The sequence below is a fragment of the Helianthus annuus genome, chromosome 10 (assembly GCF_002127325.2).
Source record: "Helianthus annuus cultivar XRQ/B chromosome 10, HanXRQr2.0-SUNRISE, whole genome shotgun sequence".
In the NCBI taxonomy this organism is placed as follows: Eukaryota; Viridiplantae; Streptophyta; class Magnoliopsida; order Asterales; family Asteraceae; genus Helianthus; species Helianthus annuus.
This window is the reverse complement of record NC_035442.2, coordinates 128,570,562-128,585,521: the sequence shown is the minus strand read 5'-3', so window position 1 is coordinate 128,585,521 and position 14,960 is coordinate 128,570,562. Positions and strand designations below refer to the sequence as shown.

Genomic DNA, 14,960 nt, shown 5'->3' with positions numbered 1-14,960 from the left:
CTGCATTTAATCTTTTTGGGGAAAATACGTCAGTTTACACTGGTAAATACATTCAACCGACACTTTTGTAAAAATGTTTAATAAAATTGATTTGAATGCACAAGGCATAAACTCTTTATAATTTGGGATAATTTATCAATTAAATCTTGTAAAAGAATTACATGTTCACTATGCGTTCGGTCGCGGTCGCCCGGGTCGTGCCGGGTTTAAGGTTAATAGACACGCCACAAAGCATAAAGCCGTGGCGGGAAAACCAACGGTTATACCTTTATAATTATAGACACCTTGTCGGGTGTACGCCTACACCCGCGTGTCGAGGCCGTGGCCATTTCGTAAAATGATGCCAAGGATATCCGGGACATGGTCATTAAGCTCCCAAAGGCGTAAAGCCAACAAAACCATTTTTTTAAACGGGTCACATTGATAATACCCAACTACTAATGAGTTGGGGTCAATTGCCCGACCAAGCGGTATTTTATATACCGTAACCCAAGCCCGTATAACGGAAAATAAGTTAAAAGTATTTACCTGAGCAAGTAATAACCTCAATCAAACAAATGCTAGTATCTTTTACTGGTCTCCTATTCTGGAACGAAGTTTTAATACAACCTATTAGAATCCTAACGGGTCTTTAATTTAGCCTTGGCTTAGACCGGTCGGTTTCAAAGGATAATTACGGATTAATCGCATGAAAGGCGAAAACCGGGAATGGAATGTGGTTTGGACCCAACAAGTTCGAAGACTTGTTTTATATGGGTAATATAACCACACTCTGGATTTTGAAGTGAAAATGATAAGGTTTGACCCGTTTCGGCTAGTTTATGTAAACTAGTTACAAAAACCGAACCGCACGCGCAAAAGGTGTAACGGGTAACCGTAAGAGTCTTACACAGGTTTCCTAAGTCAATATGCTTTAAAGAGGTTGTGGTATCAGTAGGATACCTTCCATAATGCCCATAATGAGTTTAATTCCAATATACGCCCCGTAGGGGTATTTTGGTCATTTTAAAGATTATAAAAGAGGTTTCCGAGTTCTACAGGAAATCTGAGTTTTCCGAATAGTACATAAAGTTCAAAATACTTTATTTATTATTTAAAATCAGTAGCAACTGGAATTAGGTCAAAAGACCATGTAGAACTCAAGTTATGCCCGAAAAGGGCATATTTGGTATTTACCGAACCGATGCCATAACCGCAGGTTATGAGCAGGTTAAAAATAATTAAAAATCTTTAAAAATCCCAAAATATTATTTTACATCAGTGTGTAAAAGATTTGATGTCGAAATTTGGGTTTAGATAGGCTTTATGCGAATTGCGCCTTTTAATTACTAAAGTTTCCGTAATTGCGCTAATTAGCATAACTCCTATTCTAGACCTCGGATTGACATGAAATTTTACGGATATGCTTAGAAATCAGTAACTAAGGTTATTGTCCTTTCACATGTCCAAAATTCTCGTTTTAAGGTAAAAAGGGCGTTATGGTCAACTTTTAAGCTTTTAACGGAAATGTGCTAAAGACTTGGACAAACCACGAACCGGTCACAGAGGGTTATACCATCATGTAACCTGGTCCTAAGAGAGTCCTAAGGCATATCTAAATCATACCATAACGGGTCAAAACTGAAGTCTAAGCAAAAGTCAAAGTTTTGCGACTTTCGGTTCCGAACCGGGTCAAAACAATAAATGGTCGGATCAAACAAGCTTAGACTAGTTAATATACTTATTATCATGTTTATATGAGTGTTAAAACAGGTTACACGCCATCTACATTACTGATTATGCACAAAATCGCAAATTAGTATTCTGTTGACTTTTTTCTAAGCAAGTTTGACTCGACATTCGGACTAGTTAGAGTGGGAATCAGAGGGTGCCCTTTTAGGGGTTTAATGCCCACATGATTACCAACATATAACTACCTTTGATTCGACAAACCACTGGACCATTTGTGATTTATCGCTAAGTCAATCGTTAATTTCGACGGATTGACTTTTAGGCTATATCTAAGCAAAACTTAACCAAGAAAGGGTGGAGCATACTTACAAGAGTCCTATGCATGACCAGGGATGAGCAAAGAAGGCACTTGAGCTCCAGAAGTGATCAAGAAGGCAGATTGGAGGTGTGAAGAACTTGTTGCAACAATGTGGCCTTTTATGGCAATCATAAGCCCTTGGATCATTGACAACAAGTGCTACAAGTGTTCATGGATGATCACCAAGTGTCCCTGAGTGCTAGGGGTCGTTTAGGGGGCGCCCATGCTCTCATAATTGGCATATAAGTCGGTTAAAACAGCAAACAGTGCTCCTGTCCGACTTTTCTGCATCTGGGGGGCTGACGCGGCCCGCGTTAAGGATCAGGTAACCTTTACGCGGGTCGCCTGAATCACAATGTCAGAGCCCATATCTACGCTGTCAGCGCGGCCCGCGTAAGATCCCTTAAATCTTTAACGCGGCCCGCCTGAGGCCTGTTTTACAAGATTTTCAAATCTTTTGTAATTATTGCCCTGGCCTTTCGGTTTCGAAGGGGTAACTTTGCGTTTTGGGCCTCGTTTATTTACGAATAAGGGCCTCGGAACTTTTACCCCACTTATTAACCCCTGGTTAATTTATTATTACCCGAAAAGTCTTAACTTTCGAAGTTTGACGCTTTTAACCCTTATCAACGAATTCGATCATAACTTTCTCGTTTTAAAACGAAACTTCGCGAAATTTATATCGTACATTCTAGTGAGTATAAGTTACCATTACAAAGCCTCGGGTATGCCCAAAGGTCACTCAGAGGTATAACTTAAACATGTTGACACATTTGGCCCCTGTAGTTTGTAATTCCTCACTTTCTTCCACGATTCGTTCCGTACGATCCATGATTCATTCGTTTGAAGGTACGGGCATCATTTAGGGTTACTGTACAGTATATTTATCCCTTGTTGATATTTTTAACCCTCGAATTTGCATACTTTCAATGTTTGTCAACTTTAGTCCCTTATTTAGTATTTAACACCACGTGTAAACCTAAGACACGTGTCAATACATTATTGGACGCAAAAATTTCGAGGTGTTACATCCTCACCCCCTTAAAAGAAATCTCGACCTCGAGATTTAAATGAGGTTGCTTTTCTTTCATCGTGGACTCTACCTCCCACGTGTACTCGGGACCTCTACGGGCATCCCATTTTACCTTCACTATTGGTATATACTTCCTGCGAAGCTTCTTAACCTGTCGATCCTCGATCGACATAGGTTTTTCCACGAACTATTAGCTCTCGTCATTGTGTACATTTGTATGCGGTATAACCAGTGATTCGTCAGCGAAACACTTCTTCAGGTTACAGATGTGGAACACATTGTGGATACCACTGAGCTCTTCTGGTAAGTTTAACTTATAGGCAACCGATCCGACACGTTCGATCACTTCGAAGGGTCCAATAATCTTGGGCTTAGCTTTCCTTTCTTACCGAATCACATCACCCCCTTCCAGGGTGATACCTTAAGCAAAACCTTGTCGCCTACTTCGAAATTGAAAGGCTTACGCTTCAAATCTGCGTAGCTCTTCTGCCTATATCGGGCAGCTTTCAATCGATCGCGAATTTGGACAATCTTGTCCATTGTTTCAAATATTATATCAGGTCCTGTCATCTGGACATCTCCAACTTCTGCCCAACAAACGGGCGTTCTACACTTTCTACCATATAAGGCTTCAAAAGGTGCAGCCTTTATGCTCGTATGGTAGCTGTTGTTATAGGAGAATTCGACCAATGGTAGGTGGTTATCCCAACTACCACCTAAGTCGATCTCACATGCACGAAGCATGTCTTCCAACGTCTGTATTGTACGCTCACTCTGTCCATCTGTCTGAGGGTGGTAAGCCGTACTGAAGTTTAGCTGCGTGCCCAAAGATTGTTGGAAACTCTTCCAAAAGTGTGACGTGTACCTGGTATCTCTATCAGAGATGATAGACACAGGCACGCCATGAAGGGCTACAATCTTATCTACAAACAACTGGGCTAGCATATCGGAGCTATGAGTCTCCTTTATGGGTAGGAAATGTGCTGACTTGGTCAGTCTATCAACTATTACCCATATTGTATCGTTTCCCTTCTTTGTCTTTGGCAACTTAGTGATGAAATCCATCGTTACCATTTCCCACTTCCACTCGGGAAGTTCGGGCTGTTGTAGCAAGCCCGACGGCTTTTGATGCTCGGCTTTTACTTGCGCACAAGTCAAGCACTTTGCTACATAGGTGGCTATAGACTTCTTCAAGCCTATCCACCAAAAGTTTGCCTTCAAATCCTGGTACATTTTATCAGCACCAGGATGAACGGAATATCGGGAACTGTGGGCTTCCTGAAGGATCACGTCACGAAGACCTCCATAAACAGGAACCCATATCCTTCCATTCAATCTTAGAATCCCGTCTTTGCCGTAGGATAACTGCTCTTCAGTTACTCCTAGCTTTTCGTGAGGATAGTTAGCTTCTAACACAGCTTCCTTCTGTGCAGCTAACAATCTCTCATTCAGGCTGTTCTTGATTTCAATGCTCTTGGCATTGATTCTTACCGGTTTCACTCTCTCTTTCCTCCTTAGGGCATCTGCGACTACGTTGGCCTTGCCTGGATGGTATCTTATTTCACAGTCATAATCGTTCATAGTTTCCATCCAACGTCGCTGCCTCATATTCAAATCTTTTTGGTTGAACAGATGCTGAAGGCTTTTGTGATCCGAATAGATCACAAATTTAATACCATACAAGTAATGCCTCCAAAGTTTTAGTGCAAATACAACGGCACCCAACTCCAAGTCATGGGTGGTGTAATTTTTTTCATGCACTTTTAATTGTCGCGAAGCATAGGCAATCACCTTGCCCCTCTGCATAAGCACACAACCCATACCGGTGTGCGATGCGTCACAATACACTACGAATTCTTGTAAGTCCCGTTTAACCGGATCTTTCAATGATATCAAACAATCACCAAGTTTGTGCGGAATCCAAACTTGGTGAGATTCAAGAAAAACACGAAAATATGAAACAAACCGAATACGAAGAACACAATACCGAATCACTTTCAAACTTGCACACGATTCTATTACTATCAACTAGCAAAACCGTCTGGTACAAGTTCCTACACCACTACCAATCGCCTCCCACTCTCTGTTTCTCTGGAAATTCTGTAACTAGGAGGTTCCAAGAGTTTCCAAAGGTTCAAACCCTAAAACAAGTTGAGAACTTGTTTATATACTAACTCAAGCCCAAGTCCCTACATGGGCTCCCCTTGGGCCTGCTTGGCCCACATGGCCTAAAGCTTGGCCCAAGTGACCTATAAAGGTCCACTACCTAATATAAACTAACCCGTTAAGGCCCAGTTCGAAACTATAGCCCGTTGTATTAATTTGATGCGTCAGTCTCACACTTTAGGGCCTAACAATCTCCCCCTAGACTGATGCCATCAAATTGTCTTCATAACTTGAATTCAGCAACGTCTTCAACGAAATCTATGGTCGTTACAATGCTGTAGATGTTGTGGAAGTTCTTGACTTCTGAACTCTCAGCACTGGGTCTCTTTTCTTCAGCTCTTGTGGTTAGCTTCATATCAGGATCTCGATCAGCATTTGCTTGAAAATATTGTCAAAAAGAATGTGAGAGGAGGATTCTCAGCAGCTCTTTTCTTCTTCAATCTTTGTCTTTCAAGCAGGTTCACGGTACTTCTTCAAATGCACTTTCATTGTCAGACGGCGTCTCGTATCCGGTTCTTCTGACTCAGGTACATCTTGTTGTTGTGATGCTTTAGGCTTCTTCAGCAACTAACAGCATCTCAGTCTTCATCAACCCCTGTTCTTGATTGAAATCAAGTTCTGCACATGCTCACAAACTCATAAGCAAACATTTCTTATGCAACAGGGAGAGTACCATATGAACACTAGGTACATCCAAGTACTTGTACTCGGATTTCACAATTTAAATTCTTTCAACTTTTGATGATCAGTCTAATCTTCAAGAACTGTTATAATTTTTTTAATTAAAAAAAAAACAAATAAGCACTCTATTTTTGGATTTTTGGTTTTATAGAAAAACAAGACACTATTTTTGTATTTTTTGAATTTTTCTATTTTTTTTTAATTTTTTTAATTTTAAGAACTAAAACAAATAAAAAACTCAAAATATAAACAACTACCATAATATACAATTACAATTGCAATGGGATCAAAATTCGTTCTCAGACAGACTAAGGAACACTTTTCAGTACGAGCCTAATCAAACTGGTTTATGCGATTGCCAATATGTTTGTCCACTTAAACATTAACGCTCAACTTTCAATTTTTCAACTTCGTGATATGCTTAAGGTAATATTATACTATTATACCTGTGTGTCCCATTCCAAGGCATACCCCCGCGATCAAGGTAAGCACAACGATTCATCGTAGCAGGTGAGTATATTGATGTCATCCTTTAAGATATCCTGACTGTGTCTAGGTCTGCATGTAATCTGTTTTATCATGTTTTGATTTCTTAACAATGAACACCCAAATGAATACTAATCAAATCCTGGAAATATAAATAGCACACTCTATCATGCAAGTATCTTCCCTACCACATATTTCACAAGTCCAATCCAGATTTCTGAAATCTTAACTGGGAATAGGTTTTGAAGAGAACAGAATAGATCTTTTGCAGAGATGGTATAATATACAGATCAAATGAGTTTTTCTCAATTTGATATAGGTTTCTTGGGTTTCATTTGGGCACTAGAGGGCCTCTTTCGGGTGTATTAGATCTATAGCGCGACAACGTACAGCTAGGTCAGCATGTATCTGGATGCAGCAGAAGCTGTCGTTGCCTAGCACCTCCAGGTCAGCATATATCTGGATGCAGCAGAGGAGGTACACGACTTTTTTCAGAGAAGATTTCAGAATCAGATCAAAATTGTGTGTATCGGGACAACATACAGACATTCAAATAGAAATGAGCTAATTCCAAGTGACTTTCTTTCCTGGGGTCATGTACATTTTTAGTTCTGAACAGAAGGACAGCCAAGATATCCCCGGATGATTCAACAATATAAAGACCCGAAACCTCAGATGTTGGCTATCTATCAACGCAAGATTTAAGACCATAAAATCATACGCCATTGGTATGTTACCCACATGGTACATAGTTCGTTATGTTTATATCACTTAGTATCTTTTATCATGTTGAGCGTCAAGCCTATCGACATATCGCAGTAGATCCTAGTCTTTTCAACTATGGCACCTTACATGTGTTAGTCAAACCCTTTAACACGAACATCTATTTCACTTCCCATGTCATGCAATTTTTCTTTTTGGCTTTTTCATTTTTCTAATGTTTTTATATTTTTCTCATTTTCTCCCCCTAAACTCTATATATGTCTCTCTCTCCCCCTAAATTTGTGCATAAATCTTGTATTTTTGCGCAAATTTACCATTTACAAGAGAAAGGACACTTTTATGTACAAAGTTATAAACTAAGAAAAAGAGAGAAAAAAATATTTTTGCTTAACCGTTCTGTCATCAGATTGAAGACTAATCAAATTCAAATCAAAGTACTGAATTTAAATGGTACCTTTTGCTGATCTTATCTTACTTCTCTAATCTCCTCCAAAGGAAACATATCATCTGTAAAAAAAATTTGAACTTTTTGCAACAGTGAAATGTTACCCGTTTTTATCTCTGGAACAACCGCTATCAACATTCCAGAGATTGTCAACAGCTCCTCCTTAGTTATTCCTGAAAAGTAAGGAGATTAGTAAGACATGGGTACCCAGGCCATCGTGGTCCTGGGATTTCCTGAAGCATCAAAATAAGATACTTCCTTTAAACATAAGTCCCCTTTAATTTCAATGACTGGAGATGTAGCTGCTTTTTGTTTTGCTCTCCAGATTTGTTTAGGCTTTTCTAATTTCTTAGGTGCCTTTGGCAAAACAGTTGGCTTATCAACCTTGTTATTTTTCGAAACTTGTGTAGGTTTCAAAGCTTGTTTTCTTTTTTGCTTTAGCAGCATTCCAATCCCTATCAGATGGTTTAACCTTGGGATTCACATTCTTCATTGCCTTAGGTGATGATACCTTCATTGGCTTGGAATGATAGTTATCCTTTGGTGTAACCCTCTGATTTTGCAAATAATAGGGTACGTAGGGACGATATGTGCAGTTCCGAGCAATATGACCAGCAATGCCACAGCTGTAGCAAGTTTGTCTTTTCATCGGAAAGACGTTTTGAGTAGCATGATTTGCTCTAGCAGGTCCTGAAAGACAAAACGTTCCTTTTTGCGTTGGATGCGCCTGCACTTTACTTTTAGACGAAAATGAATTTGGGTGCTTGTATTTGCTGTTTGCAGAAGTCTTGTTGCTCTGAGCACCATTCTTCATCTTTTCTCCCTTATTGGAGCTTTCAATCACCTTGTCACGAGCCTTATGAGGATTATTGTTGCCTTGTCTTTGATGAGCAGACTTCTTATACCCTCGATTTTGATCTGCTCGTTTTGGCTCCTTTTGTGTGTTGTGAACCGGCTCACAAACACCAACACAAGAGTGAGTGTTGGTTTTTTGTTGCACTTTTGGATGATGAACACAGTTTCTAGCAATGTGTCCAGGAATTCCACAGTTGAAACATGTCTGTCGTTTCAATGTATGGAGATTCTGAGATCCAGCAGCAGTAGCTAATCTGAGGGGTTTAGATTGCTTTGATTGCTTTGCTTGTGTTCCATGTGCCTTTTCTGAGTTCTTCTGTACCAACGATGTATGATTTAGCGAGCTCCCTTCATCATGTTTCTCTTCTTCTGTATCACCAAACGAAACTGGTTGTTTTGGAGTTGACACACCTGCATCAGAGGAAACACTAAGGATTTGAACAAATCAGCATAATCATATAGCCAATCTGGACCAACTCTAGCGTCCGTAGTATTTTCTTCGAGCCATTCAATGTTGCACGACTCAACGATTTTCTTGGTTACTTTATTGTACACTCTATAGGAGGATCCTTTAGCATATCCAATAAAGAAACATTCGCCCCCTTTGACCTCAAACTTCCCATTAGTGTCCATGAGCAAGAAGACACACGGACAACCAAAGTTACGGAAGTGTGAGACCGAGGGTTTACGTCCTTCCAGAATCTCGTAAGGAGTTTTCATATGACATTTGTTTACTAAAGCATGATTCTGGATGTAACAAGTCGTGCTAACTGCTTCGGCCCAGAAGAAACTAGGAAGCTTTGAGTCGGCCAGCATGGTTCGTGCCGCCTCTATAAGAGTACGATTTCGTCTCTCAGCCACTCCATTTTGTTGTGGAGTTCGTGGTGCACTGTACTGTCGTTCGATTCCCTTTTCTGCACAGAATGTATCTAAGGTGATATTCTTGAATTCTGTCCCATTGTCTGATCGAATTGCTTTCACCCTTGTAGTAGCTTGATTTTCAACTAGAGTAACAAATTGTTTGATCAAACTCGCAGCCTCGTTCTTGTGACTAAGAAAGTATACCCTTGTGTAACGAGAGTAGTCATCTACGATCACAAGATAATATGCCTTCTTGTCAATGCTCACCAAATTTACAGGACCAAAAAGATCAATGTGTAGTAATTCAAGCACGACTTTTGTCGAAGGTGTAGACTTGGACTTATGAGGCTTTCGAGGAGCGTTTCCTTTTGCGCAAGCAACACACTTTTCAACCAACATGAAGTCTTTGATTGGTAGATCATGGACCATTTGACCTTTAGAAGACGATTCAGTTTCTGTTTTAACTTCCTTTTCAGAGACATTTTCTAGTGACTGTTCATTTATAGTGACCACGTCTTCTTTTTCAAAATCTGGTTCAGATTTAACTTCTAAAGATGCAGAAGTTTCATCAACACATGTATCATGTGAATCTAATTGAGATGTCCTTTCAGCTACGGTTTCCAATGGAGTCCCACTAGATTCAACATTAGGGACGTCCACTGAGATTGATTCAAAAGAAGAATCAGGATACTCTTGATTTTCTTGAGAAAGAGTTTCAGTGGTTTCACTGAATGTGTCCTGAGGGACCTCACTTGTAACACTGTCATCAACTGAAACATTAGAAACATTACAATCACACGCATTAACTGAAAAATAATCATCACCACACTTATTGTTCAAGGATTCAACACAAACATCATCAGTTTTGCCCCAAACATCAGGTTCACTTGATGAAACATAAGCAGAAAATGACGCAAACAAAGACCGACCAAAAGCAATATCAGATTCAGTTTGTTCAAAATAATTTTCAGAAATATTTGAATGATCAACTGGTTTACTCCCAAGAACATCTCCACACTTTACTTCAGGTACTTCATCTGCACATGAAGACGAAACGTTAGGATCAATCGAGCCTTTAGGAACAAAATTTATTGGAGCAGACTTCTGTTTCTCAATTGGTCTGTCATTAAATGATGACTTATTGTTTTTGGGACCATAAGTCATTTTACTTTCATTCATCATCTCCGCCTCTATCATAGGTAAATAAGTATAATTGTCATTATAAGGTGGAGGAGCCTGATTAAAACCCAAACCACACCCTTTCTTTTTCTTGTATGCGAGCTGTTGATCACACAAGTTTTTAACTAGTTTGCTGGAAGAATCATATTTCTTAATATTAAGTTCATTTATTTGATATCTATCTCTGATATCTTCCAGTTCCTTAGTTAAAATGCATACTTTCTCCTGAGCTTCTAAGAAATGGCAAGTCTTTACCCTTAGATCATCCTTAAGTTTAATGATGTCTTTTCGCTGAGCTTCGATTTTATCTTTATAAAGCTTTTCATTCTTTGATAAAGTAAAATTTTTATTTTTTATGTCGTTGTAGTCTTGAATCAACTCAGTGTTGTGTAACCGATATGCCTCATTTCTTTCTCTACACTGAGGAGTGCAAAAAACAGAAATTATCTCTTCACGTTCTTTAGTAATTTCTCGAGCCAGGGGTTTGTTAAACATAAATGCTGAATTTTGTGATGAGTCAGCATTGTCATAGGATTTGATTAGTGAGATCAGCTCATCTGACTTCATTTTGTAACAGTGGCAGTCGGTTGTCACTATTATCTGATTAACATTGCGAAACCAACTACAGTTCGCCTGATCTGGAATCCCTTTTATAGCCTCCAGAAGCTTTCTGTTGCTCATGCGTGTAGACACCACCATTTCCGCCTTTTCCATTTCAGAGAGCAGTTCAGCAACCGACCTATAAGTGCTTCTATAGATTCACCGTATGAGTAATTGAATCCTTCAAATTCCTGCTCAAGCATCTCTCTTTTAGAAGACATTTAAGATTTGATCTCCCAAAAATGTGCGCTTTTTACTATTTTCTCAACACAAACCAAAAGCAAGAACCTGTGTACTCGCTAACTCAAACCCTTTGAACGCGAATGATCCCGCTTCTTGAACGGCACTTCAAAATTTTGTCAAAACCGTTATCACGAACAACAAACCCCCTTTTTTATTTATTTTTTATTTTTTTAATTAATCCTAATCCCTTTTAATTAGAAAATTAAACAATATAATAAATACTATTATTATTATTATTAAAAATCAATGATTAGGTAATAATTACTAAATGATTATTAATAATATTAAAACCTAAACCACGTTTAAATGTCTGTACGTCTTCTTCGATCACAACCAAAACCGAAACCCTAATTTCAATTCAATCAGCAGTCGGAAGATGATGATCGGAAAGATGGAGGTGGTTATTGCTGGTTGATGCAGGTGGTAGTTGCAGGTCCGACGACGATGGTTGAAGGAGAAGATGACCGGAGGTGTAAGTTAATGACCGTGATCGGACGTTGAAGTGGAGGTGGTGTGAGGAAGACTACCGGGTTCTGGATAGTTGATCGACGACTGGAGATGGAGAGTTGCAGGTTCCCGGTGACCAGAGGTTGAAGACGACCGGAGAAGAAGATGATGAACTGTGGATATGCGAAGGAGTAACAGTGCCGATATCAGAGTTGAACGGAAAATATGAACGGAGATGGTGAATGATGTTGATAGCAGTGGTGATTGAAGGTTGCGACTCGAGAACTCGGTTGCGACTCGGAACCGAGGTTGCGACTCGAGACTGTTAAAGAGATAACTCGAGACCTCTGTGGTGTTGTGAAGATGACTCGAGACCGTAGCGAAGTGACTGCGACACAAGAATGATAACTCGAGATCTCTGTTTCCTGAGAAGTTAGACTCGAGACCAGTGGAGGTGATGACTCGAGACCTCTGTTGAGATAAGTCGAAACCGTGAGATGATGACTCGAAACCAGGAAAGACAAGATGGGAGTCAAAACCACATGCACTATGATGATGATAACTGATTTTTTTAAGGGTGTAAGGGGCAGTCCCCTAAGGCAATGTGTACTGGGGCGCGAGAAGGGGCCATAGCGCCATTATGGCGCCGCGAACACCGCCCCCCCCGGCGCCATGTTTGAAATTTTTTGGCCAGCGCGAACATTATAGCGGCGTGATGAACAATTGTTTTAAATTTTTTGACCGTTACAAACGGTCGAATTTAATAAAAAAAAAAAATTCAATTTCTTTTTAAACTTTCCTTTAAAATCATTCTCATCTCATTATTTTTTTACCATACACATTCAAACATTCTCATCTCTCTCAATATTTTATACAATTCTTAAATATTTTATACAATGAATCCATTCAACCGGGGCTTCATTCCTCCCCGATCTAGTGCGGACCCAAACCAAAGTGGCAATCCTACTCGTCCCGTGGCACCGGTTCCCACTAGACCCAACCCTTTCGGCTCCGGTTTTCTCGATTACAATCAACAAAGTCCCGGGTTCATGAATCTTTTGAACCAACCGCTATCATGGGACCCTAATCTCTACGGGTGGAACCCAAGTCAAAACATGGATGGGATGGGGTCGTCTCAAGCGTTTGGGTCGGCTCAAGCGTTCGGCTCCCCACTACACGAACCCGATGTTGTTCCGGAGACGCAACCCGAGGTACCGGATACGCAACCGGAGACGCAAAAAGGAAAAGGAAAAGCAAAACGGGCACATAAAAAGAAAGTGGAAACCAACACCCGAACGAAAAAAAATGTGCAAACGTGGGAGCCCGAAGAGGAGTATGCGTTAACCCGCGCTTTCATCGATGTTTCGGAGGACCCGGTCATAGGTATGTTTATTTTTTTCTGTTTTTATATTTTTCTTCTGTTTTTTTTTATTTTCGGTTTTTTATTTTCTGTTTTTAAATTTTTTTTCTGTTTTATTTTTATTTTCGGTTTTTTATTTATTTTGTGTTTTTTTATTTTCAGTTTTTTGTTTTTTATTTTCTGTTTTATAATTTTCTGTTATTTATTTTCTGTTTTATTATTTTCTGTTTATTATTTTCTGTTTTTTAATTACTTTCTGTTTTTTATTTTTTTTTCTGTTTTTTATTATTTCCAGTTTTTATTTTTTAAATTTTGAGCTAACATTTTATATTGTTTTGTGTGTAGCAAACAATCAAAGTAAAACCGTATTTTGGAACCGAATACGAGAACTCTTTTTCGAGCTCATGGGTAGGGGAGAGGAATACCGCCTACCGGACTCTATATCGGGGAAGTGATCCGATATAAACAAGAAGTGCACAAACTTTCAAACCGTGTACCAACGCTTGTATTCCGGGTGGAAAAGTGGAAGTAGCGATGAAGACATTACGCAAGAGGCATTGGTCGAGTATACGAACGCTAATGGCCATTTCCCGTACATGAAGTGTTGGCAAATCCTTCGCCATAGCCCCAAATGGGCCGTCGTAACTACTCCTAGTGGTCGTTCGGGAAATACACGGCCATCAAAGAGGTCCAAAACAAACGAGTCGGGTGAACCCGAAACGCCAACCTCCGACGCTCGAAACATCGGCTTGAACGAGGATATTCCGGATGACGAGCCGGTGGAGGAGCTACCAAGACCGCCCGGAAGAAAAAGCCGGGCGAAAAAACCCGAGTCGTCGTCGATGTCTATGGGAACGGATATGAGTCACGCATTTTCGGAGATAAACAAGCGGCTTCAAGACATACACGAACTCGGTAACAAACGTTTGGAGGAGAACGAAAAAGTTACGGAGATTATGCGGGATCGACAATGGGCTCACGACTTTGACTTCTACTCCAAACCGCATGACCACTTAACGGGAAAAGCTTTGAAAATGGCGTTGGCTCAAAAGGAGCGGATTGAAAAAAAATATAATCTTTGATTGTGTAATTTTTTTTTATGCTAGTTTAATGTTTTTTTTCTAGTTTCATGTTTTTTTTATTTTATTGTACTTTTTTTTATTTAATGAAATGAATTTTATTTTTAAAAAACTTACAAAATGAATTAAAAAATTAAAAATTAAAAAAGAGTAATAATTACACAGGGGCTTTATGACTACGGCCTCAAATTACATAAAGCCCCATAAAGCCCCGGGGTGACGTGGCATGCCACATGGCGCATAACGCCCCTTTGAGGGCTTTATGACTACACATGCCCTAAGAGGGGAGTCCCCTCTCTTACGCATAACCAATCCTCGTGTGCCACGTCAACTCCTCTCTTAAACTCCCCTAATACCCTAAATTGATGGCGGCACTCCCCTCTTAGGTGACTTGGTTTTTTATTAAAAAAAAAAAAAGGAAATTTCTCATTGGTCCAACCCTTCTCTCTCTCCTCCCTCTCTTCGGTGAATCCCCACCGATTTCTTCCCTCTCTCTACCTCACCGCCTTGATGGCGGTACCACCACTCTTCGGTGGATCAACTCCCCGCATGGGGTCACCGACTACGCCCCTTACACCCTAAGAAACTTTTAAAAGTCAAACAAAGAGTCCGAAATTTGAGGGATTCGTATAACTTTTGAATGATTAGTGAGTTCAAAAAATGTATATTTGACCTTTTTTTTATAAGGAAACAAATAATTTTCAAAACAAATAATCACCAGATTTTTCAAAATTTTTGGAAAATTTTTCAATCTTTTCAAACTTAGCAAAAAT

At 39.7% G+C, this 14,960-nt stretch overlaps 1 protein-coding gene across 1 annotated transcript; it reads left to right on the top strand.

Moving 5' to 3' along the window:
* The first annotated feature begins 12,453 nt into the window (after positions 1-12,453).
* LOC110884587 lies at positions 12,454-14,007 on the top strand. Its single transcript, XM_022132305.2, has 2 exons — positions 12,454-13,131; positions 13,454-14,007. The coding sequence occupies exons 1-2, from the start codon at positions 12,645-12,647 to the stop codon at positions 13,561-13,563; spliced, it is 597 nt and encodes a 198-aa protein (XP_021987997.1). The 5' UTR covers positions 12,454-12,644; the 3' UTR covers positions 13,564-14,007.
* The last annotated feature ends 953 nt before the right edge of the window (positions 14,008-14,960 follow it).

Excerpts from the sequence above, each read along its gene's own strand:
- LOC110884587 (XM_022132305.2), top strand. The coding sequence starts at position 12,645 with ATGAATCCATTCAACCGGGGCTTCATTCCTCCCCGATCTAGTGCGGAC. Across the intron at positions 13,132-13,453 it reads TTCGGAGGACCCGGTCATAG|CAAACAATCAAAGTAAAACC; the intron begins GTATGTTTATTT and ends TTTTGTGTGTAG.